A 23,564-nucleotide genomic window follows, 5' to 3' on the forward strand; every position below is an offset into this window, starting at 1 on the left:
ATCTATCTTTGTCATCCATCCATCCATCATCTCTATCCAACTGTCTGTCTCTGTCTCTCTCTCTCCCTCTATCCACCCATCCATCAAACCACCTATTATTCTAGAATAGAATAACAGAGTTGGAAGGGACATTGAAGGTCTTCTAGTCCAACCCCCTGCTTAGGCATGAAACTCTACACCACTTCAGACAAATGGTTATCCAACATCTTCTTAAAGACTTCCAGTGTTGGGGCATTCACAACTTCTGGGGGGAAGCTGTTCCACTGATTAATTGTTCTAACTATCAGGAATTTTCTCCTTAGTTCTAAGTTGCTTCTCTCCTTGATTAGTTTCCACTCATTTCTTCTTGTCCTGCCCTCAGGTGCCTTGGAGAATAGCTTGACCCCCTCTTCTTTGGGGCAACCCCTGAGGTATTGGAAGACTGCTATCATGTCTCCCCTAGTCCTTCTTTTCATTCAACTAGACATCCCCAGTTCCTGCAACCGTTCTTCATGTATTTTAGTCTCCAGTCCCCTAATCATCTTTGTTGCTCTTCTCTGCACTCTTTCTAAACTCTCTACACCTTTTCTACATCGTGGCAACCAAAACTGGATGCAGTATTTCAAGTGTGGCCTTACCAAGGCATTATAAAGTGGTATTAACCCTCCATGTGATCTTGATTCCATCTGTCTGTTGATGCAGCCTAGAACTGTGTTGGCTTTTTTGGCAGCTGCCGCACACGGCTGGCTCTGGCGTGAAGCTGAAGGGCAGCCCCACCAGGGATCATGGCGCCAAGATTATCCGCTTCTGATCAGCACCCTTGAGAGGTTCATGAGTGACACCTCCAGCTGAAAGCCTCCCCAGCAATTTGTCAAGACAGCCTCAAGCAGGGCTCCCGTAATGCCTCTCCTCTCTCGGGTTGTCACAAGGCGTGGATCTGCCCCTGGGGGCCGTCTCCACAAGAGGCATCAGCCAAGAGGATCTGTCTGTGATCGGCTTTGCGTGACATCAGCCGGGGGGAGGCAGGCAGGGAGTGTGAGCCTCTTCGAATCTTCTCCGCCTGTAACTTGAGGCAGTGGAGAGGGACTGATGGCCACATCAATTATGCATTTTTAAAAAATCCAGCCGATAGGAAAAAATGTGAAAGGAGGAGAGTCCAGCACTCACGGCTTCCTTAATTACATTTAATTTCTCTGCCGAGGCAAAGGCAGAGGGAGGGGTGGGAGCGAGTTGCAAGCTGCTGTCCACGAGCTGATCCCGAAGAAGGAAGACAAATCCAGCTCTCTCCACCCTCCTGGAAGCACCCATGGCTCCTTCTACCCTGGGGGTCTCCTTGCTCCTGCTTGCCGTAATGCCCATGGTGCACAGCAAAGGTAAGAAGCTCAAGCGAAACTTCAGAGGAATGGGTTGCCTGCCTTGGAATAGAATAGAGCTGGAAGGGACCTTGGAGGTCTTCTAGTCCAGCCCCGTGCTCAAGCAGGAGACCCCATACTATTTCAGACAAATGTCTCTTCTTAAAAGCCTCCAGTGATGAAGCACCCACAACTTCTGGTGGCAACCAGTTCCACTGGTTAATTGTCCTCACTTTTAGGAAGCTTCTCCTCAATTCCAGGTGCTTCTCTCCTGGATTAGTTTCCAACCATTGGTTCTTGTCCTGCCCTCAGGTGCTTTGTAGAATAATTTGAGCCTCTCTTCTTGCGCCTGCAAAACGTGTGGCGGGATTTGCACGCGTGGGGTCTGCGTAGAGAAAGGGCCAGTTCTTCCAACTCATCAACACACCTGTGCTTCAGAAGTTGAGGGATGTTGAAAAGCGCTGATAGAAGAACGAGGGTGAGAATGAATTGGTCGAGGGTTTTGGAGGTTGTGCGAAATATTCTTCGCGGGGGAAAAAAGTGGCAACGATAAGGACAACAAGTACAATTCTTGTCACCCAGGATGGGTCTGGAAATGCTCACTCCCCGATGCAGAGATGGACACTGTCTAAAGCAGAGGTCTTCAAACCTGGCAACTTTAAGACTTGTGGACTTCAACGCTCAGAATTCTCCAGCCTCCTGGGAGTTGAAGTACATCAGTCTTAAAGTTGCCAAGTTTGAAGACCTCTGATCTAAAGAACGAGGAAGGAGGATTAGACATATATTAATGAAGGGTGGTCTGGAAGAGAAAATCACCATGTTCAGAGATGTTCTGCTTCCAAAGAAAAGGTTTAGGAGACACGGGAGCAGATGGGGCTTGCTCTCCTGCCCAGGGATAGGGAATCATTTGTTCACCAGGGATGGAAATGGGATGATCTAAAGACTTTTAATCCAAACCCTCTCGTAGATTCCTCAGATCAAAGACTCTTCCATGGAAGCTCCTGGTGGATTTGAAGGACATTCCCAAACATAGTTCTTTGGTGGTTGCAAAAGCTCAGCCTAAATTCCTCATTGCTGCATGAGGAACTTAATGGGGGGGGGGGGGGGAGGTGGTCCTTGGTGCTCTCTGTGGTTGGCTGTTTTCCGGCAGACCTTTAATCACCAAACTAAGTAACATCATCAGTGCTCTCCCAAAGGTGCTTTTTTCAAGAGGCAAGTGGGCTTTCCGGTTTTTCTTTGAAGACGTTTTTTTTTTAATTTTATTTTATTTTATCAATTTCATATATACATTCACAATTATACGATCTCATAACTGTTATTAATAATATGTATTTATAACAATTTTTCCCTACTGTTGACAATATACTTGAAGATTGCTTTCTTACCATCCCATAGATCCATCTTATCTTACAATGGTCCTACTTCTTCTTCCCTCCCTCCCTCTTTCCTTCCCTCGTTTCTTCTCTCCTGCTCCCCTTCCTTCCCTCCCTCCTTCCCCCTTCCCTCCTTCTCTCCTTCCCTCCTTCCTTCCTTCCTTCCTTCCTTTCTTCTCTCCTTCTCTCCTTCCTTTCCCCCTTCCTTTCCTCCTTCCTTCCCCCTTCCTTCTCTCCTACATTCCCTCCTTCCTCTTTGAAGACGTTTTGCTTCTCATCCAAGAAGCTCTTCACCATTAGGATGTTTCTCCTGGAATTATGGGGAATTTATGGCACTGCTACTGGCCACGGGGGTCCCACAGGAGAAGGTGGGGACACCTGCAGCATGTGGGAACGAGGAAGAAGCACACCTTAACCCAAGTCTACCTTGCTTTGGATGGTGGGGAATAAAAGGATTTATTAAATCGTTTTAATACATTAAATCCTTCCATTCCCCTCCATCCAGTCAGAGGCGATGAAGCTTCTTGGATGAGAAGCGAAACGCCTTCAAAGAAAACCAGAAAGCCCACTTGCCTCTTGGGGAAAAATAAAAAGCATCTTTGGGACAACTAGGACTGGAGGGCTGAGAATCTCCATAGACATCGTAAGTGCTACAGAACTCACATTTAGCATCCCATTAATTGTCTTCTCCATTGTAAGCATTCTTCTGCACCTTTGGGAAGTTGTAAAAAAAAATTCCGTGCCGGTTGCAAACCAGGCACCAATAAATAAGGACAGCATTTGTGAAGCTAAAGTCTGGAACCAGTGGGCTCAGAAAAACATTCCTTGTGACTTGGGATGGTGGGGGCTGGATGACTGGATAACACCCAGAGCCCAGAGAACAGATGACAGCCTAGCTGTTCAAACTTCCTGTTCCCGTAGGCTCCGGGCGCTGAGGCTCCTAATGTTAATCTGTTAATCAATTAAGAGCTTTTCATCTTGCTAAACTACAAGAAGAGAATGGCGAGGAGCTGGGAAATACTAACAATTGGTGGGCAGTTGGGCTTGTTTGGTTGTCATCCTAAGGCAGTGTTTTTCAACCACTGTGCCGCGGCACACTAGTGTGCCGTGACATAGTGTAAGGTGTGCCGTGGGAAAATTACTTTATATATAGTCAATATAGGCACAAAGTTAAATTTTTTTAACATTTTCTAATGGTGGTGTGCCTCGTGATTTTTTTCATGAAAAAAGTGTGCCTTTGCACAAAAAAGGTTGAAAAACACTGTCCTAAGGCACATTTTGAGACACACAAACACATCATGGATACTTTTCTTTCTCTTGTCCATAATGACCTTCCAGATTGGCAACCATTTTCTATGTTCTCAGGGGTCCAGGAATAGCCACACATGTCCCCTGTAAATCTTCTATCGTCGTGTTTGGGACTTTTACCTTCCCATCACCAAGGGTCAAAAGTCAACTCTAAAGCCAAGAGATGTTTGATGGCAAAGCAAACGTTGATTTGATGACGCCCCCCCCCAAAAAAAAACATTCTGGAAGCAGGGCTGCTCCGTTTGCTCACGAAACCATGATTCTTGGGAATGGAGAATCACTTCAGCTCTTGATGAAAAAATATGGGGGCAGAAGAGATGGTAACTGTTATCTTCAAAGGGTGCTAAGCAATGGAGACAGAGATCCCACCCCAATCCTTCCAAAGATCAAAGTCTTCTTGAAAAGTGGGTGAGCTTGTTTTGGCAGTGAACCTGTAGACTCCAAGAGAAGGTCCCACGTGTTGACTCAGCGTTTCCCGAATTGATGAAACATTTATCTGGGACGCCTATTGTAGCCCATCAAACTATCCCTTTTCCTTTATAATAATGGGGGTGGGATGAGGCGGGGTGATGGGCGTGAAGGCATCTAAGAGTTGATTGTGGAGTCTGACCTGAGCTGTGTCAGGGTTCCAAATAGCATCCAAAATTAAATCAGAGTCCAAGGCAAAGGATTCCTCAAAGTTCCAATTTATTAAGAGAGCCTCATTGGCTCATCTGGGAAAACCTGAATCTGAAAGCTTCCCTGTTTCCCCCATCCAGTTGAAAGTTCAAGACCCACAAGTCCATCACATGATCCAATCTCCCACTGCCATGCTGGCAGCTTCCACCCATCCAATTCCGGTCAGGTGCAGAGGCAAAGGATGACCTTGGCTTTCTGGAAAGAATGTTGTTATGGCTACATAGCATCTAACTCCATACAATCCCCCCTCCCATTTCCCCACCGTGGAAAAAGGCATAGGAGAATAATAGAAAGTGTGGCAGGTCAAAGATCCAAAAGAAAAGATGGCTGCAGGCCTGACAAGCTGTAGAATCCCCCCCACCCCTCATTTGTATTTTGAAGGGTCACCGAGACAATAACAAAGGCACATCCTGCTGCACATTTAAGGAGGCCGTCTGCTGGCTGCCGAATCCCCCCCTAATTTGTTTTCCTGCTTCTCCTCTGCCCTCTCCCTTGTCTGGCCATCCAGCTGGCCAGATGTGCTCGTGCAGAAAGCGGACTCCGAGGCATTAGGGATTGTGTGAAAAGGCAGAGGGGCCTGCTTCAAAAGCCGCCTCCGAGCCTGCTTCCCCCAAGCCCTGGCAGATCTATTCCAATTAGGAGCTGCTCGGAAGGTGCGAATTGTGCCCAAGTGGTAGAAAGTCATGTACGAGGAGAAGAGGCTTTGCAAATAGCAGCTTCGGTGTTTGTCTCGCCTTCTCTCCTCGCCCAGTTGCCTTGCAGGATGAGGTTTGCCTCTGAAGCCACTGTTCTGCTGCTAGAGCTGAAAGAAATGGTTTCTGGAAACTTGGAGGGCATTACAAGATTAGCCAGATGTGTCATTTCATGGTTGCCCCATCAGCAGGCCACCAAATCGAATCCTTCTGGGTCGAAAACATAACTCTCGAGATAAATTGTGCAGAGTCCGTGGTTATTTAGGATTGTTTAGCCCCATCTTCATCGAAGCATCTAAGAAAGTCTGCAGAAATGCCCTGGACTTTGGCAGGAGAGCTTCAGTCTAAATCTCAATAAATGAGCAAATTGGCTCCGGGTAGCTTTGGTCAAAGGAGGTTGTTGGTGTCATAGCTTGAGTTACATTCGAGTATGGATGGAAAGCAGAGCAGGCCGGATTGAGAACAGGGCAAGAGCGATATGGGAGCGGGTCTTGGGAAAGGGGGAGACATGACTCAGCCCTTATCGGAGAACTTGCAGAAAAGATTATTTGGCCCTGAGAAAGAAGGAAAAGGGTGAGTGTCAGAAAGAAACTCAAACTAACCGCACCTGATTTTCAGGTGTGAGATGGGGCAGACAGGAAGCTTTCAAGATTTCCAGAAAATCAAACTCACATCTGATTCTCGTGGGGCCTACCTCAGAGGGTTGATGGAAACCAGAAAAAGGCTCCCCGTTCAGGTAGCAGCCGAACGGGAACTGAGACAATGAAGAAGGACCTGCAAAAAAGACACCTATAGGAAGGTGTTCTGACCCCCCCTCTTCGCTCATTCAAAAACGACAGTCAGACAGAACTTCAAAGGAAATATCTTTATCAGTCCTGGCTCAAGCTGGCTGCGAACCCAAAATAAACATAGATAAAGTCTCTGGCAAAAAGTTACACAGCAAATGCAAAAACAAAAAGCTCTTACAGCAAACCAGGTTTATAGAAAGCAAATCACTTATCCAAGTGCCGCTTTGAATCTCGAAACTGAACTCACAAACAAACGAACAACGAACCACGAACGACGTTGACTTCTGCAACTAAGGCGTGGCACCATCCGTCTTTTATCTGCAGAAGACGACCCTAACGAGCAACAGCTGCTCATTATTCCTGCATCCCAACGCAACTCACAGCAAGCTTCTGCTGAGTCACAACAGGAAGGTGGTGGTGCTGCACAAAAGACATGATGTTAAGAGAAAGTTCTGAGAAAAGATCAAGCATTAAATGCTGGAGGTCGAGGAGAGAAGGAGACCAAGAACACAGAAGGTGTTGCGGCCCACCAGTGGCCAGCAGAGTTGGACAGTGAGGAGGTTGGGGAGGAACTTGGCCAGTCCTGGACTCTGGGGAAGGCTCAGATGAGGGCTCTGTGTCGGAGGCAGAGAGAGGGCCAAGGCCACCTGGTAGTTATTTTCTGCCTCTGGAGTCTGACATCAGCGAGGCAGAAGAACAGCGGGAGCCTGTTCCCAGTGTGCGCATGTGCAGAGCTGCCAGAAGGCAAGAATGATTAATAGCAATAGCAATAGCAGTTAGACTTATATACCGCTTCACAGGGCTTTCAGCCCCCTCTAAGTGGTTTACAGAGTCAGCATATCGCCCCCAACAACAATCTGGGTCCTCATTTCACCCACCTCGGAAGGATGGAAGGCTGAGTCAACCTTGAGCCGGTGAGATTTGAACCGCTGAACTGCAGATAGCAGTCAGCTGAAGTGGCCTGCAGTACTGCACCCTAACCTCTGCGCCACCTCGGCTCTTTAAGAAAACAGGGTCAACTTGGGAGGAAGGCTTGGAGATGATTGGCCCCTCCCATAAGACATATAAGAGGAGCGAACGGGACATGAGATTTTGCAGGAAGCAATTAGTTCATCTGGTCCGTTCAAGCTTTGAAAAGTCCTGTTTGACTCTGTGCTAGGTTTAGCAAGGAGGTCCCTGGCAGCTTTCCCAGGGAGATCAGGTGCGTGTTTATCAACATTCCCCTGAAAGACTGTGGCAACTCGAGCAGGCATCTGTCGGAACCTTCACGGACTGACTGTGAAGCCTTGCGGATTGGGAATAACCATAATTCACAGCCCTGTAAATAAAAGAGGGTTTGGAGGACCAAAATTGGGATTTATGTTTCCTCAGGAAGCCCAGGTCAGAGCAGAAGGTTTGCATGGAGAGAAGGAGGCTCCCAGTGCTATGAATAAAGAGCTGGAAGGCCACGGAGGGAATGCTAGGTGGGAGAGATGGGAAAAATATATTGAATAGAAATAAATCAGCGGCATCTACAATGGCTCTGCTTGGCTTGTTTTGCAGTTTCTCAGAAAATACCCAACAAGGCCCTCGGCTCAAGCAAAGCTGCCCTGCGCCAGCTCTCTGATTATTTATTTGCCAATTACAAGAAGGACGTCCGGCCGGTCTGGAACTGGAGGAAGACCACCAATGTGGCCATCGACGTCATGATTTATGCTATTCTGAGCGTGGTAGGAACCCTCTCCTTCCTCGGGAAATCCCCCTCACACCTTTCCTTCCTTGGCTACATGGGTGGGGAACAGGACAGCTCCCCCCCGCCAATCAGGGTTTAGTTCTAAAAGGCCTCTCCGAAAACTCCCCCCCCTTTTTTTAATTATAATGTAGGACTTTAAAAATATAACACGTTTGGCATTGTAGGCATTTAAAGATGGATTAAAGGTTTAGATCAGTGTTTCTCAACCTTGGCAACTTGAAGATGTCCGGACTTCAACTCCCAGAATTCCCCAGCCAGCATTCGCTGGCTGGGGAATTCTGGGAGTTGAAGTCCGGACATCTTCAATTTGCCAAGGTTGAGAAACACTGGTTTAAATGCATTTAAAGGTGAGATGGGTAGATGGATGGATGGATGGATGGATGGATGGATGGATGGATGGATGGATGGATGGGTGGATGGGTGGGTGGGTGGGTGGATGGGTGGGTGGGTGGGTGGGTGGATGGATGGATGGATGGATGGATGGATGGATGGATGGATGGATGGGTGGATGGATGGATGGATGGATGGATGGATGGATGGGTGGATGGATGGATGGATGGATGGATGGGTGGGTGGATGGATGAATGGGTGGATGGATGGATGGATGGGTGGGTGGACGGACAGACAGATGGATGGACAGATGGATAGACAGACAGACAGACCTTCTTTAGATAAAGCCAGCTCTCCAGGCTTGGGAAAAGTGACAAAACCTCCCTCCCTCCCTCCCCCTTCCTTCCCAATCTTGGCTAGTTTTGCAAGCAGAGGCTGGGGGTGAGCCCCCCTTCAGTCCTCCAGCCTCAACTTTCTCTTTCTGCTTTCCACAGGATGAAAAAAACCAGGTTCTGACCACCTATATCTGGTACAGGCAGGTAAGGAGGCCTCTCCGGTAGCATCTCCTCTGACTTCATCTCCTTCCTTGTTGGTTCTCCTTCCCTCCTGGGGCTAAGTGGGTTTTGTGTAATTGTGGATCTAGCGTTGTTCCAAAGGTCCAGCATCTACGTAGAGAGGTAAACATGATATCTGCCACCATTTTTTTTCATCCGATGTGCAGCACTGGATCGATGAATTCCTGAAATGGAATCCACAGGAGTTCGACAACATTAGCCAGATGTCCGTCCCCACCGAAGCCATCTGGGTCCCAGATATCCTGATCAACGAATTGTAAGTCTGCGGGATCCTTCTTGGACTCCCACTGCCCCCCCCCCCGGTGCCAGCGTTTGTGGGTGAGGACAGGTTAGAGGGGAAACCAGGCAGAAACCAAGAGCCAAGGTGGCGCAGTGGTTCAATGCAGCACTGCAGGCTACTTCAGCTGACTGCAGTTCTGCAGTTCGGCTGTTCAAATCTCACCGGCTCAGGGTTGACTCAGCCTTCCATCCTTCCGAGGTGGGTGAAATGAGGACCCGGATTGTGGGGGAAATATATGCTGACTCTGTAAACCGCTTAGAGAGGGCTGAAAGCCCTATGAAGCGGTATATAAGTCTAACTGCGATTGCTGTTGCTATTGCTAGTTTGGTGCGTCTTCTCCTCCCCCCCTCCCTGGTGCTCGCGATGCGCTTAGTATTCTCAGCCACGCATTTCCTTGGCTGATAACCGGCTCCTTCTTCTGTGTGCTGTACATTGCAGATGGAGAGAAGGCTGAGGATTGGGACGGTTCCAGGAATGGGGAACTATAAACAGCCATAATTACCCTTCTTGGGCTGGGCGTTGTGTGGAGGCCTTTATGGAGACAATGGAGGGGCAGCTGCGGAACCGCCAAGCTCCTCTGGAACCAGTCCGAGAAGGCATCTCTGGTGCCAACGGGCCTCCTAGTCCTGCTATTGCCAGGCCCTTTGCAAGGAGGGCTAGGAGGGTCCTTTGGGGAGGAGAGCTCCTTCTCCCCCCTCCCGTTTCCAGAGCAATTTATGAATGTCAAACGACTTCACTGGCCAACACCCCCCCCTTTTCTTAGAGCAACATGCCATGTGCAGAGAATACCAGGCGCCCCAAATGTTCCTTGTTTGTTCTTGTTTCCTCTTCCTCCCGCTCTGAATTTTTTTCTTGAAGCAGACTCTTTTGCACAAATTAATTAATGGCCAGCAGGCGGGTTGCAGAAGAGAGTGGATTTCCTTTAAGGTCCCGTTTCCCAAAGAGAATCCGTTCCCCACTTTGGAAAACCTGCCTTGGGGATGTTCCAGGGGCCAACCTGCATTTAGGACTTGAGAGCCAGGGTGGAAAGCCTACGGCACGTGTGCCACAGGGGGCAGGCGGAGTCCTCTCTGCGGGGCATGCGAGCTGTCGCCGAGCTGAGCTCCACTCTGCATGCGTGCATGCCTCCCACCAACCAGCTGATTTTGGGGTCTCTGCCACGCATGTAGGAGGCGTGCACTCATGCACGGTGGGCGGTGGAGGGCCCATGCACAGGGAGGTGTGGGGAACGCAGGGGGCGCAGAGTTTTTGATCCCAGGAGGCTGCTAGGTGCAAAAGGGGGAATGGGAGGGGGAGCGCAGGGGTCATGCACATGTGCAGGGGAGCAGTGGGAGCCCAGGGAGGTTGTGCGTCCATGCACAGGGGGGTGGGATGCATTGCATTATGGGTGTAGGCACACATGTGTGTGCTGTTGCGTCCGTGTGTGCTATTTCGGCACGCAAGGAGAAATAGGTTAGCCGTCCCTGGCCTAGAAGATCGACCATCGGGGGAGCATTTTTCCCTTGCCTTTCCCTTTTTCTCCACTTCCGCTTCCCGCAGTGTGGACGTGGGCAAATCCCCAGAAATCCCCTACGTCTACATCCTCTACGACGGGGAGGTGAGGAACCTCAAGCCTGTGCAAGTGGTGACCGCCTGCAGCCTGGACATCTACAACTTCCCCTTTGACGTACAGAACTGCTCCCTGACCTTCACCAGTTGGCTGCATAACAGTAGGTCCCAAGCTGCATGGATGGATTGAGATGGAGAGAGAGATTGAGAAGTTTATTTATAAGCCGCCCTTTTCCCTGGGGGGGACTCAGGGCGGCTTACAACTTGAAAAGGGGGGGGGAACAAACATTTAACACATAGGAAAAAACACGACATTCGTACCATTCGGGTGGGTTACAGTCTTTAGCCCCAGGCCTGACGGGATAGCCAGATTTTGAGGGCTGTGCGGAAGGTCTGGAGGGTGGTGAGGGTACGAATCTCCACGGGGAGATCGTTCCACAGGGTCGGAGCTGCCACCGAGAAGGCTCTCCTCCGCGTGGTTGCCAGTCGACATTGACCGGCAGATGGAACTCGGAGGAGGCCTAGTCTATGGGATCTAATAGGTCGAGTGGAGGTGATTGGCAGTAGGCGGTCTCTCAAGGTTCTTGGGGGGGGGGGGGCTCCTGCATGCCGGGAGGGACAAGGCTCCCTGTGACAGTTTCCCGTAACACGGCACCTGGATTCACACAACATGCTAAAGCCCAGATCTGGGTTACACGTTGGCTACCTTCTCATCACTTGCTATGAGGCTGTTTGGGTCAACGGCTGGCTTTGGATCCTCCAGTCTGATGCTTCTTCGGTGTCCCTTTTCCATCTCTTTATCCTCAGTACGAGACATCAACCTGTCCTTGTGGAGGACCTCGGAGGAGGTGAAAAACGACAGGAGCGTCTTCATGAATCAGGGCGAGTGGGAACTCCTTCACGTGCTCAGCCAGTTCCGGGAGTTCAGTGTTGGGGACAACGATTACTACGCAGAGATGAAGTTCTTCGTAAGTTGCCAGGGTGGGCATTGGAGGGGAAGCTGGACTGGGTGCCAGGCGCAGCACTGGCACAGCAACTGCACCCAAAGACCTGAGGTGGGAGGATGGGACCCCCCAGAACAAATAACTGCCTGACCAGATGCGATAATTATAGCAGAGTTTATGGGCAGCCATCCTTCTTATGGTCTAGACCAGTGTTTCTCAACCTTGGCAACTTGAAGATGTCCATGTGCAGAGAATACCAGGCGCCCCAAATGTTCCTTGTTTGTTCTTGTTTCCTCTTCCTCCCGCTCTGAATTTTTGCCAAGGTTTGCCAAGGTTGAGAAACACTGGTCTAGAACAGTGGTGGCGGTGTCAGGTTTCCCAAAAATGCCCTAATTGATTCACCAGCCTCGGACCAAACTTCAAAGGAAAATTAGACATTTATTAGGAGCATTTATTTTGGGCAAGATCTTTTCGCAGTCAGACCTAAACTTTATTTGAGTCATAGCTGCAATTTACCCCTCTTCCTTCCTTCCCTCCCCTCAGCCTGGGTCATAATCTCATTCCCCAATGAGCTGCACCCCTCCCAAGCCTGCTGCAGTCATCCGAGCCAAAAGTATGCGTGGAATGCACTCTCCCTCCTTCCCTCGCCATGACAACTGTGGGAGTTGGCAGGCGAACCTTTTCGGTTCCCAGTGCCCAAACTGGAATTTGTGCATGTGTACATGCATGCGCGCATGTGCCAGAAAGCTGGAGACCATCTGGCCAGGGCGCATGTGTGTGCTGGCCACCTGGTCCTCTGGTTTCCAGTACATGCACTTGCACACATGTGCCAGAACTCTGGAAACCCAAAGTCTAGCTTGGCCGGTGCACATGTGCTCACCAGCCACCTGGTCTTTGGGATTCTGGGGTTCTGGGAAGCAGAAGAGTAGCTGGCAACAGTGCCTGTGCCCACCCAGAGGGCTCTGCATGCCACCTCTGGCCATAGGTTCATGCCTAGAAGCTGCAGCTGGAGTGGTGTAGGAATAAAATAGCGGCTGCTCTTTGCTGAGCCGGTCTGAGAATTTTGCGTCAGGCCTTATAGCAATAGCAATAGCAGTTAGACTTATATACCGCTTCATAGGGCTTTCAGCCCTCTCTAAGCGGTTTACAGCGTCAGCATATCGCCCCCACAGTCTGGGTCCTCATTTCACCCACCTCGGAAGGATGGAAGGCTGAGTCAACCCTGAGCCGGTGAGATTTGAACTGCCGAATTGCAGATAGCAGTCAGCTGAAGTGGCCTGCAGTACTGCACCCTAACCACTGCGCCACCTCGGCCTTCCCATCTCTGGAGAACACCCAAAGCATCCAGATCTCTCTCTCTCTGTCCCAACAGGTGGTCATCCGGAGGCGCCCCCTTTTCTACGCGGTCAGCCTGCTGCTCCCCAGCATTTTTCTAATGGTCATGGACATTGTGGGCTTCTACCTGCCCCCCGACAGTGGGGAAAGGGTCTCCTTCAAGATCACGCTGCTCCTCGGCTACTCGGTTTTCCTAATCATTGTGTCCGACACGCTGCCAGCGACGGCTATCGGGACCCCCCTTATAGGTACGAGGGTAATAGCTTATAGACTGCCCCATAGTGCTTTACTGGGTGGTTTACAGAGGCAGCGCATTGCCCCCAACAATCTGGGTCCTCATCTGACCAGCCTCGGAAGGACGGAAGGCTGAGTCAGCCTTGAGCCCTGACAGAATTGAACTCCAGATGGTAGCCTGGAGTTAGCTTGCATCCTAGCCGCTGGGCTCCTAACACCTTTATAGCAGGGGTGAAATTCAGCCGGTTCTGACAGGTTCTGGAGAACCGGTAGCGGAAATTTTGAGTAGTTTGGAGAACCGGCAAATGGCACCTCTGGCTGCCCCCCTCCCCAATCTATTCTCTGCCTCCCGAGTCCCAGCTGATCGGGAGGGAATGGGGATTTTGCAGTATCCTTCCCCTGCCATGCCCACCAAGCCACGCCCACAGAACTGGTAGTAAAAAAAAAAACCCTGAATTTCACCACTGCTTTATAATATTTGCTGGGATAAGATAAGTTACTGGCAACAGGTTGAGGAAGAGAAGAAATCCTTCTGAGGTCTGCCCTGGTCAGAGAAGGAAGACCATCCAAGTGGCTTGTAGAAAATGTCTCCTGGTTTGCTTTAGGAAGCGGTGCTGGGAATGATGGCCAAGATCAGGGTTGGCCTCCTCCGGGTTCTGTCTACCAGCCAATGCCATCTGGCTACCACCCGGGGGAGGGCCTTCTCTGTGGCAGCTCCGGCCCTTTGGAACGAGCTCCCCGCATAGATTCGGACCCTCGCCTCTCTCCAGGCCTTCCGAAAAGCCGTTAAAACCTGGCTGTGTCGGCAGGCCTGGAGTCGATGAGTTCCCTTCCCCTCTCGACTTGTGTGGCTGTTGGCTATTTTAACTGCTTGTCTTGTACTTTTGTGTTCCCTTTCCCCCCTTGAGTTGTTCGCCGCCCTGAGTCCCTCCGGGAATAGGGCGGCATATAAATAAAACAAATCTCAATCTCAATTTCAATCAGGGGAATCCACGCGTAATGCACACCTGGGACTCACTCTGTTGCCTCGGTTGAAGTCTAAGATCAACTGAGGAGGGAAGAGATGAGATCCGGGAGAAACTAGGATCCTTGATCTGAGCAGCGGAGAACGTTGAGGTCGACACGAGGGGTTTGCTGACGTCCCTCTTTTGCTCCTGCACAGGGATCTATTTTGTGGTCTGCATGGCCTTGCTGGTGATCAGCCTGACCGAGACAATCCTCATTGTACGCCTGGTGCACAAGCAGGACCTCCAACCCCATGTTCCCGACTGGGTGAAGCGCTGGGTTCTAGAACGGGCCACCATCCTGCTCTGCATCCACGACAGGAAAGCCTTCCACCCCGTCTGCACTCAGAGCTCAAGCATCTCCCGGAACACGGAGAATAACGACAGCACAGGTGAGGCGCCCCCAGTCACAGCCCGGTCATTCAGGTCCTCCCCGCCCCCGGTGAGGAGAGTCACATTGCATTCAGCCACAATTTGTCAAATGCAACACAATCGGCTGGGTTTACACAACAAGGTACAGTTTTGTGTAAGGTGGTAAGCCTAGCTGTAGGCCAGTCCTCCACTTACAACAGTTCGTTTAGTGGCCAAAGATACAACGGCACCGGGAAAAGTTGCAGCACCCCCCATGGTCACATGACTTACATCCGGATGCTTGACAATGCACTCACATTTATGACGGCTGCTGATGCAATCCCCTTCTGAGACCTTCCGAGAGGCAAAATCAATGGGGAAACCAGATTCCCTTAACAACGGTGGCACTAATTTAAGAACTGCAGCGATTCACTTCACAAATTTCTCACTTAGCGACATAAACTTTGGGCTCCATTGTGGGCGTAAGCTGAGGAGTACCTGTATCAGAGGTGGGTTCCTCCTGGTTCGGACAGGTTCAGCCGAATAGGTAGTAACTCAGCTGGACACGTGACTGTACTGGTTTTATCCTTGGCGGCGCCATCTTGATTTTCTGTTCTGCATATGCGCAGAACAATCTTTGTTGAAAAAATGTAATCCCCCCCCTTTTTTTAATGGTGTGCACGTGCGGAGACCTTTTTAAGTCCAAATGTGCATGCGCGCAACACACAAAACATTTCATGCACTGAACTGGTAATAATGCCAGCAGGATCCTACCCCTGACCTCTCCATTGGGATGAATAATATCTCTTTGGGAGAGGGAGGGAGGGAGGGACGGAGGGACGGAGGGACGGAGGGAGAGAGGGAGAGAGAGAGAGAGAGAGATCTTACTTTATGAGCCTTGAAGGTTCTTGAATAGCAATAGCAATAGCAGTTAGACTTATATACCGCTTCATAGGGCTTTCAGCCCTCTCTAAGCGCTTTACAGAGTCAGCATATCGCCCCCAACAACAATCCGGGTCCGCATTTCACCCACCTCGGAAGGATGGAAGGCTGAGTCAACCCTGAGCCGGTGAGATTTGAACAGCCGAACTGCTGAACTGCAGTCAGCTGAAGTAGCCTGCAGTGCTGCACCCTAACCACTGCGCCACCTCGGCTCTTCAAGCAATAGCAGTTAGACTTATATACCGCTTCATAGGGCTTTTATAGCCCTCTCTAAGCGGTTTACAGAGTCAGCATATCGCCCCCAACAACAATCCGGGTCCGCATTTCACCCACCTCGGAAGGATGGAAGGCTGAGTCAACCTTGAGCCGGTGAGATTTGAACAGCCGAACTGCTGAACTAGCAGTCAGCTGAAGTAGCCTGCAGTGCTGCACTCTAACCACTGCGCCACCTCGGCTCTTGAAGGTTCGTGATGGGTGCTAAGCAAAGCATGGAAGCCTCCTTTTCAGCAGGCAGGTTCCCAAATGCATCCCCTGGGTCTGACCCCCGCCTCATCCACTTTCCCTCTCCATCCACTTCCTCCAGCCAAGCTGAACCACTACAGCTGTGACGCCCCCCGTGACTACGAAGGCAGAACGGGTGATGCCACAGCCCCACCGCAGGGCCAGAGCCCGGAGTCGGTGGCGCACATCCTGCACGAGATCGCAGCCATCCGCCAGTTCCTGGAGAAGCGAGACGAATTCCGGGACATCGCCCGCGAGTGGCTGCAGGTGGGCTACGTTTTGGATGTCCTCCTCTTCCGCGCCTACTTGGTGGCGGTGTTGGCCTACAGCATCACCCTTGGCACCCTGTGGTCCATCTGGCAGTATGCCTGAGGCCCCCACCTTACCAGGGAAGGGCTAGGTAGAACACGCCCCACTGATTCTCAATTTAGGAATGAATGTTGGCTCAACGTTCAGGTTCCCCATAAAGCCCCAAACCCCAATCTCTCTTGCTGAGGTTGGCGCGCCAGTTATTGTAAATCTCTTTATCCCAGCTTTTCACATCTTTTTTTTTAGTTAGCTTTTTCTAAGGACTTTATGTCCTTTGCATCTTCTTGTCTATATCTGTGTTATCTCTTTAAGAAGGGGAATTTTGGTCCCTGGGATCTCTTCCTTTTTTGGTGAATTTCAATCCCCAAGCTGGGTAATAGAAAGTTTGGTTCCACCACAAAACCGCGGACGACAAAATCGCGGTCGACGAAAGCGCGTATGTGACATCATCACAGCGCGACGATAAAGATCGAAAAATGTAAAAATAAAGCGAAAACCTTACCCTAACCCCCCCAAACCTAACCCTAAACCTAACCCTAACCCTTAACCTAACCCTAAACCTAACCCTAAACCTAACCGTTAACGTAACGAAAAACCTAACGCTAACCCTTAACCTAACGCTAAACGTAACGCTAACGCTCTAAAGCTAACCCTAACCCTAAACCTAACCCTTACCTTTATGTGAATCGGCTTGCTGTAATTTAATTTTTATTAATTTTTATTTCAATTTTTCGATCTTTTTCGTCGCGCTGTGATGACGTCAAATGCGCGATTTTGTCGATCGCGCTTTTGTGGTCCGTGGTTTTGACGGGTCACGAGAAGGTTTAAGTGTGTTTTGAAGTAGTGTTCAACGGCATTTCTGTTCCAGGTGGCTATTTGCACTAATATTGTCAATTGGCCTGTCTGTAAAATGGGCAGCTGCTTTTCTTGCTGTGCTCCTATCTGTTCTACAATAAACAGAATTAAACTGAACCCATCCAAGAAGTGTGGAGCTGGTTGCTTAGCTTATAAATGAAGAATCAGAGAAGAGTTCTCGCTTGGGTATCTAGCAGAGGTAAATGGTTGCAGCTGTTCTTAAGGAGAGCTTTGATTTGAGGGGAAATAAAATGCTTATTTAAATGGCTAATTTAAAAAAAAATTACCTTCAGAATTGTAAGCCGCCCAGAGTCCCTTGGCTGAGACGGCCGTCTATAGAAATTGTATAAATAAATAAGCAAGCAAATAAATAAATAGACTTGCACGAGGCTGAATATTTTGAAAGCAACCATGATATTACATTGTAAGAGAAAGAGAGAGGAAATATTTCAAAATGCAAGGAAGCTGCTTTGAGGTGAGGGAGAGGGAAGAGGTCTGCTTTGTACCAGAGCAAATTCTGTTGAAATTAATACAGCAGTTTTGATAATTTCCTGGAATGTAAATGATTTCGGATCACATTTGACCAAATGATTTATCCTCCCATTCTGAAAGTCCATCAGCTTATCCACTGCCAAACTTAACAGAATAACAGAGTTGGAAGGGTCCTGGGAGGTCTTCTAGTCTACCCCCCTGCACAGCCAGGAATCCCTATACCACCCCAGACAAGTGGCCGTCCAGTCTCTTCTTAAAAACCTCCAGTGTTGGAGCACCCACAACTTCCGGAGGCAAGTAGTTCCACTGGTGAATTGTTCTCCCCATTAGCCCATTTCTTCTTAGTTCTAGATTGCTTCTCTCCTTGACTGATTTGCATCTGTTGTTTCTTGTCCATGTTGATTAGTTCTCATCCATGGCTTCTGTCTTCCTTACAAGATGCAGCAGTTAAAAATTTAGGAGTGAACTGGCATATTTGATGTTAAAATGTTTGTGTAAGCGAAAATGTCTCACATGCAAGAGCAAGAAACAACATTGACCCCAAATAGAATATCACCCAATCCCCTCCAGCTTTACATAAGGTCAAGGTCAAGGTTCCCCTCGCACATATGTGCTACACATTCCTGACTCTAGGGGGAGGTGCTCATCTCCCTTTCAAAGCCGAAGAGCCAGCGCTGTCCAAAGACGTCTCCATAGTCATGTGGCCGGCATGACTCAACGCCGAAGGCGCATGGAACGCTGTTCCCTTCCCACCAAAGGTGGCTCCTATTTTTCTACTTGCATTTTTTACGTGCTTTCGAACTGCTAGGTTGGCAGAAGCTGGGACAAGCAACAGGAGCTCACTCCATTATGTGGTGCTAGGGATTCAAACTGCCAAACTGCCAATCTTCTGATCAACAAGCTAAGTGTCTTAGCCACTGAGCCACCGTGTCCCTTATCTTGATTAACACAGGTTTAATGCCCTTCCAGAAGATAGCAGTGCTTGACTTTGGAACTGTCTGCATGTTTCTTTACATATATACATACATACATTCATACATTCATACATTCATACATTCATACATTCATACATTCATACATTTATATACATACATACGTACATACATTTACATACATTACATACATACACTGGCTTTACATAAATTTCCTCAAGTCAGAATTTCATGGCTAGGGGATCCTGTTCAGCACCATGGACAGAGCATGGAGCACAGATTTGCCACATGGCAGGGAATCTCTCCCGATTCTTAAAAAAAACCCACAACTTCTAGAAACTAAATGTAATAGGTACATTTATAGGGCCTCTCTCCCTCCGGGTGTTGCTAAGCAGGGGTGTAAAAGCCACGCGTGAGCTTTAGACCTCACAAAGCTCAAGAGAAGGAAAATGAGAGAGAAATAGATGCCTCGTTCTGCATGGAAGGATGGGAAACAAGAGCTGGGAGTCTGTAAGGACTCACCCCCCACCCTTCTGCCTATTTGCCACTTGGAAAATATTAGAGCAAGCATCTATGGAGGTTCTCAGTCATCCAGGTCCTGGTTGCCCCAAAGGCAACTGGACTTTCTGGACCTGGTCGTCCTGTTGACTCTTGAAAAAAGCACATCTGGGATGTTAGAGCAAGCCTTAATGCATCCCACTCAATGGCCCTTGGTGCCAAAAGACACTTCTATTTGGCAAAATGTAAGAAATAGGCAGAATATTCACTCCTGTCCTTCTCTTGAGTGACAAACATTTTCTCGGATTCCCCCTATAGAAGCCATACATAGGATGAGCATTTCTGGTCAATGAGAACTTCCCATTTTGACTTAGAAGAGCCTCACCAAGCAGGTGCCTTTCCTCTGCCTTGGACATTAACTCCAGAATCCCTCACTCTCATGCGTGCCTCGAGATTCTGGCAGTCGGTTCAAGGCTTTGGAGAGAGGTTGGTGTTGTAAGTCCTCGAGTGATTCTCCTGGGATGTGAGACAAACCAGCCTCTGAAGAATAACAGCTTACAAACCGTCCTCCAAGCATCCATCTGTTTTGGGAAGCGGATGCTAGTCGCATCCAACTGTTTCTCACAATCGGTTATTCACCAAAGTTGATCTTTCAGTCCCTCTCCATCTTGCGTTGGTCCAGAAGGTCAGGGCGCCAACTGAAACATGCATCAGCTGGAAAATGATGGATGGCGAGCTTCCCAGGAGCTGTCAGGAGGAAGACGCTCAAAATGCACCACCAACAGATGCCAAGGAAGGGAAATTTGTCACAAACTGCAGGCATCATATATGCCCTGCCAGGGAATGTGGTCTTAACCACCTATTAATACTGGCCAATATTTTTATAGGTACCAGGTGAGTGCATGGAAGTCCTGGTGGCGGTGGCGGCGGGGGGTGGGGGGGCTTCTGCCAAAATATCTCCTGGCAGCTACAATTTTGAGCAGGCAACATGTTTAGGCTGAAGACCAGGGACCACATTCCAATGCAAGGATGGAATGAAGTCCAGCACTGAATTGGATTCATTTTAATTGAAATTGAATTAAAACAGAATCACATTTCAGTTAATACAATTACCTGCCATGTATTGTGCATTGTGTTACTTTTCTGCTGCCTTACAAATTAGAGCTTCAGAAGGAATTGCTGGGCTGCTTCCAAGTCCTTTTGCTCCCCTGGAACAACCGGAGCTGTGCCTTTCCAAGGAGCAGCTACCCTTCCCTGTGAAACGGATGGGCTTGCTGTCATCCCTGTGAAAAAGATTGACTCTCCGGCAGTAGGCTAAGACTGAGGTTCTCAAACCCATCATCAGTGTAAGGCTATTCTTCCAACACACTTCTATGCCAGTGGTGGGATTCAAAGTTTTTTTACTACCGGTTCTGTGGGCCTGGCCTGGTGGATGTGGCATGGCTTGGTTGGCATGGCTTGGTGGGCATGGCAGGGGAAGGATACTGCAAAATCCCCATTCCCTCCATATCAGCTGGGACTAGGGAGGCAGAGAACAGATGGGGCGGGGCCAGCCAGAGGTGGTATTTGCCGGTTCTCCGAACCTCTCAAAATTTCCACTACCATTTTTCCAGAACTGGTCAGAACCTGCTGAATGTCACCTCTGTTGCATGCATGCCAATATATAGTGTAGTCTTCTGCAAAGTTACAGTTCAACTGATCTTTGTGTCATTGATAGCTCAGCTTGTGGTGTCCATACATTGGACACCAAGTAGATCTTCTTTCTCTGAAGGGATTCTGTATTCCACAGTCCACCCTCCAATGAACAAACTAGATTTTCAACAGGAAGGGGGAATTGAGTAACAGCAAGTATGAAGTGGATATGGAATTTACCTGAAATAGGTTGAAAATCAATGCATCGAAAAGTTTGTGCCTTCTAAAGAGTTGGAACAAATTGATCCTTTGGTCTAATCTTGATTAAAAGTAAAGGTTCCCCTCACACATGCATGCTAGTCGTTCCCAACTCTAGGGGGCAATGCTCATCTCCATTTCAAAGCCGAAAAGCCAGCGCTGTCCGAAGACGTCTCTGTGGTCATGTGGCTGGCATGGCTCAACGCCGAAGGCGCACGGAACGCTGTTCCCTTCCCAACAAAGGTGGTCCCTATTTTTCTACTTGCATTTTTGACATGCTTTTGAACTGGTAGCTTGGCAGAAGCTGGGACAAGTCACGGGAGCTCACTCAGTTACGCGGCGCTAGGGATTCGAACCGCCAAACTGCTGACCTTTCTGATGGGCATATATGAATGACTGGCAAGTGGGGAGTGGGTTAGTGCCAGTGTGGGGTCTCGGCAGTGGGGCTCCTGTGTAACGTACTGACGATCTGTAAGTGGCTGGCTATTGATGAGGTGTCCTGTTAAAGAGTTAGTGAGACACTAAATCAGCCCCATTGATCCTCGCGAGATCGATGCTGCTACAGACCTGATCACTACAATGGGCAATTAACAACCACTGGAATGAGCTGCCTTCATGTAACATCAAATGCTTCAACAGACAAATCCAATCGACACATCGACCTGGTACTTCCTGGTGCTGTGACGAGGTGGGTGCGTGTGCCCCTATACCATATACAGTTTCAAGAAAGGAATGCATTAGCACGCCAGTGTCTGAGACGCACTCGTGCCTGTAGGCTGGGTCGCCATATCTATACCCACTGAACAAAACATGCTACGCCCATACTTGGCTCAATAGTAGTGGCTGTGAGAGGGATCTTGGAGTCCCAGTGGACAGCCACTTAAATAGATGCCACCAGTGTGTGTGGCAGCTGCCAAAAAGGCCATTGCAATCCTAGGCGGCATTCACAGAGGGATAGAATCAAGAAGCAAAGTGTTAATACCACTTTATACGGGTAAGGCCACATTAGGAATACGGCATCCAGTTTTGTTTGCCACGATGTAGAAAAGATGTGGAGACTCTAGAAAGAGGGCAGAGAAGAGCAACAAAGAAGATTAGGGGACTGGAGACTAAAACATATGAAGAACGGTTGCAGGAACTGGGTATGTCTAGTTTGATGAAAAGACCAGGGGAGACATGATAGCACTCTTCCAATATCTCAGGGGTTGCCACAAAGAAGAGGGAGTCAAACTATTCTCCAAAGCACCTGAGGGCAGAACAAGAAGCAATGGATGGAAACTAATCAAGGAGAGAAGCAACTTAGAACTAAGGAGAAAATTCCTGACAGTGAGAACAATTAATCAGTGGAAACACTTGCCTCCAGAAGTTGTGAATGCCCCAACACTGGAAGTCTAAGATGTTGGTTAGCCATTTGTCTGAAATGGTAGAGGGTTTCCTGCCTAAGCAGGGGGTTGGACTAGAAGACCTCCAAGGTCCCTTCCAACTTTGTTATTCTATTCTATTCTATTCCTCAGGCAAGCAGCAGCACAGCTTGAACTCAGAGGGAGAAAGAGAAAGGGACCAGCTCCCTTTTTTTGCCAGAAAAACACTCTGCTTTCTAGTTACCCTAAGTGGACGCGTTGCCCTGTCCAGCAAGGGGAGGGCGGTGTGTGTGAGCTGCCCACACGATGGCGGCAGAGCCCAGGGATTCTGCAGCTTACAAGCTTCCGAAGACAAGGAGGGATCCCAGCCTTCCACATTCCCGCTGGCATCCCACGGCTTGCAGAGGGGAGATACGCTGGGTAGTAGATATATTTGGATCACCAGGCCTTGAAACGGAGAGCAAGCTTGTCATGCAAAATTGACAAGTGGGCTTTGGGGGTCCCGCCAGAATAGGAATGGTAGCAGCCGCCTCTGTCAAGATAGGATGGTGGCTTGCAACCAGCTTCATCTTGAAATAAGTTGAAATAATTTTGAAAAAGGTCTGGATGACTAGAAGTCTTACGTGGAAACCCAAAAGGCAACTTACTGATAATGTGCAGTGAATGGTTTGCAGCCCAGAAAATGTGGAAATTGGTCTAGAGTTGATGAGACAGGAAATCAGGACAAGGCTGCGAAAGATCCAGTGCCAGGTGGGGACACTTTAACCTGGTTCCAGAGCTTTGGCAATTAAAGTCGAGACTGAGGCTTTGTGGGGACAAATATGCCAGTTTTCACCGGATATTAAAGGGAATTTCTGCTCCGGTCACAAACATCTTTCAGCCATCGTGAAGTTCTAAAGAAATTCTGCCCAGGGTCCCAGCATACCAGCTTTGGTGGGGTGGGGGAATGAAACCTATTGACAGCTCCAATAAACAAGAAAAAAGCTATGTAGCACCAAAAGATAAAGGACTAGAAGCTTGAAAGGGAGTTGAAGCTTTGAGCCGGGCAGAATTCCCTCTGAAGCAAGAGAGGAGAGTTAAATGTGCAGGGAGGATGCAGGCAGATCTTCGGAATGGGGGCCTTTTCTGAAGCTTCATTGTCTGCTGGTGTTCAGGGGTGTTGAGTCTCCATTTGCCAACCGGCTTCGAAGCTGGAGTTTCTCCCTGCCTCCCATGTTCCAGCGCTCCTCTCTTCCCATGGGGGTGCTTCACCGTCATCCTTCTGAATGTCTCTATGGGTGG

The 23,564-nt window shown here is 49.1% G+C and overlaps 1 protein-coding gene across 1 annotated transcript; it reads left to right on the forward strand.

The window, feature by feature from the left end:
• Positions 1–1,330: 1,330 nt before the first annotated feature.
• Positions 1,331–16,318, forward strand: HTR3A (5-hydroxytryptamine receptor 3A). Its single transcript, XM_032228784.1, has 9 exons — positions 1,331–1,352; positions 7,713–7,879; positions 8,727–8,771; positions 8,954–9,063; positions 10,627–10,796; positions 11,443–11,603; positions 12,952–13,162; positions 14,311–14,544; positions 16,029–16,318. Exons 1-9 carry the CDS (start codon positions 1,331–1,333, stop codon positions 16,316–16,318), a joined length of 1,410 nt encoding a protein of 469 aa, XP_032084675.1.
• The last annotated feature ends 7,246 nt before the right edge of the window (positions 16,319–23,564 follow it).

Source organism: Thamnophis elegans, chromosome 13 (assembly GCF_009769535.1).
Source record: "Thamnophis elegans isolate rThaEle1 chromosome 13, rThaEle1.pri, whole genome shotgun sequence".
NCBI lineage: Eukaryota > Metazoa > Chordata > Lepidosauria > Squamata > Colubridae > Thamnophis > Thamnophis elegans.

Excerpts from the sequence above, each read along its gene's own strand:
- HTR3A (XM_032228784.1), top strand. The coding sequence starts at position 1,331 with ATGCCCATGGTGCACAGCAAAG. Across the intron at positions 8,772-8,953 it reads CCTATATCTGGTACAGGCAG|CACTGGATCGATGAATTCCT; the intron begins GTAAGGAGGCCT and ends TCCGATGTGCAG. Across the intron at positions 14,545-16,028 it reads GGAGAATAACGACAGCACAG|CCAAGCTGAACCACTACAGC; the intron begins GTGAGGCGCCCC and ends CACTTCCTCCAG.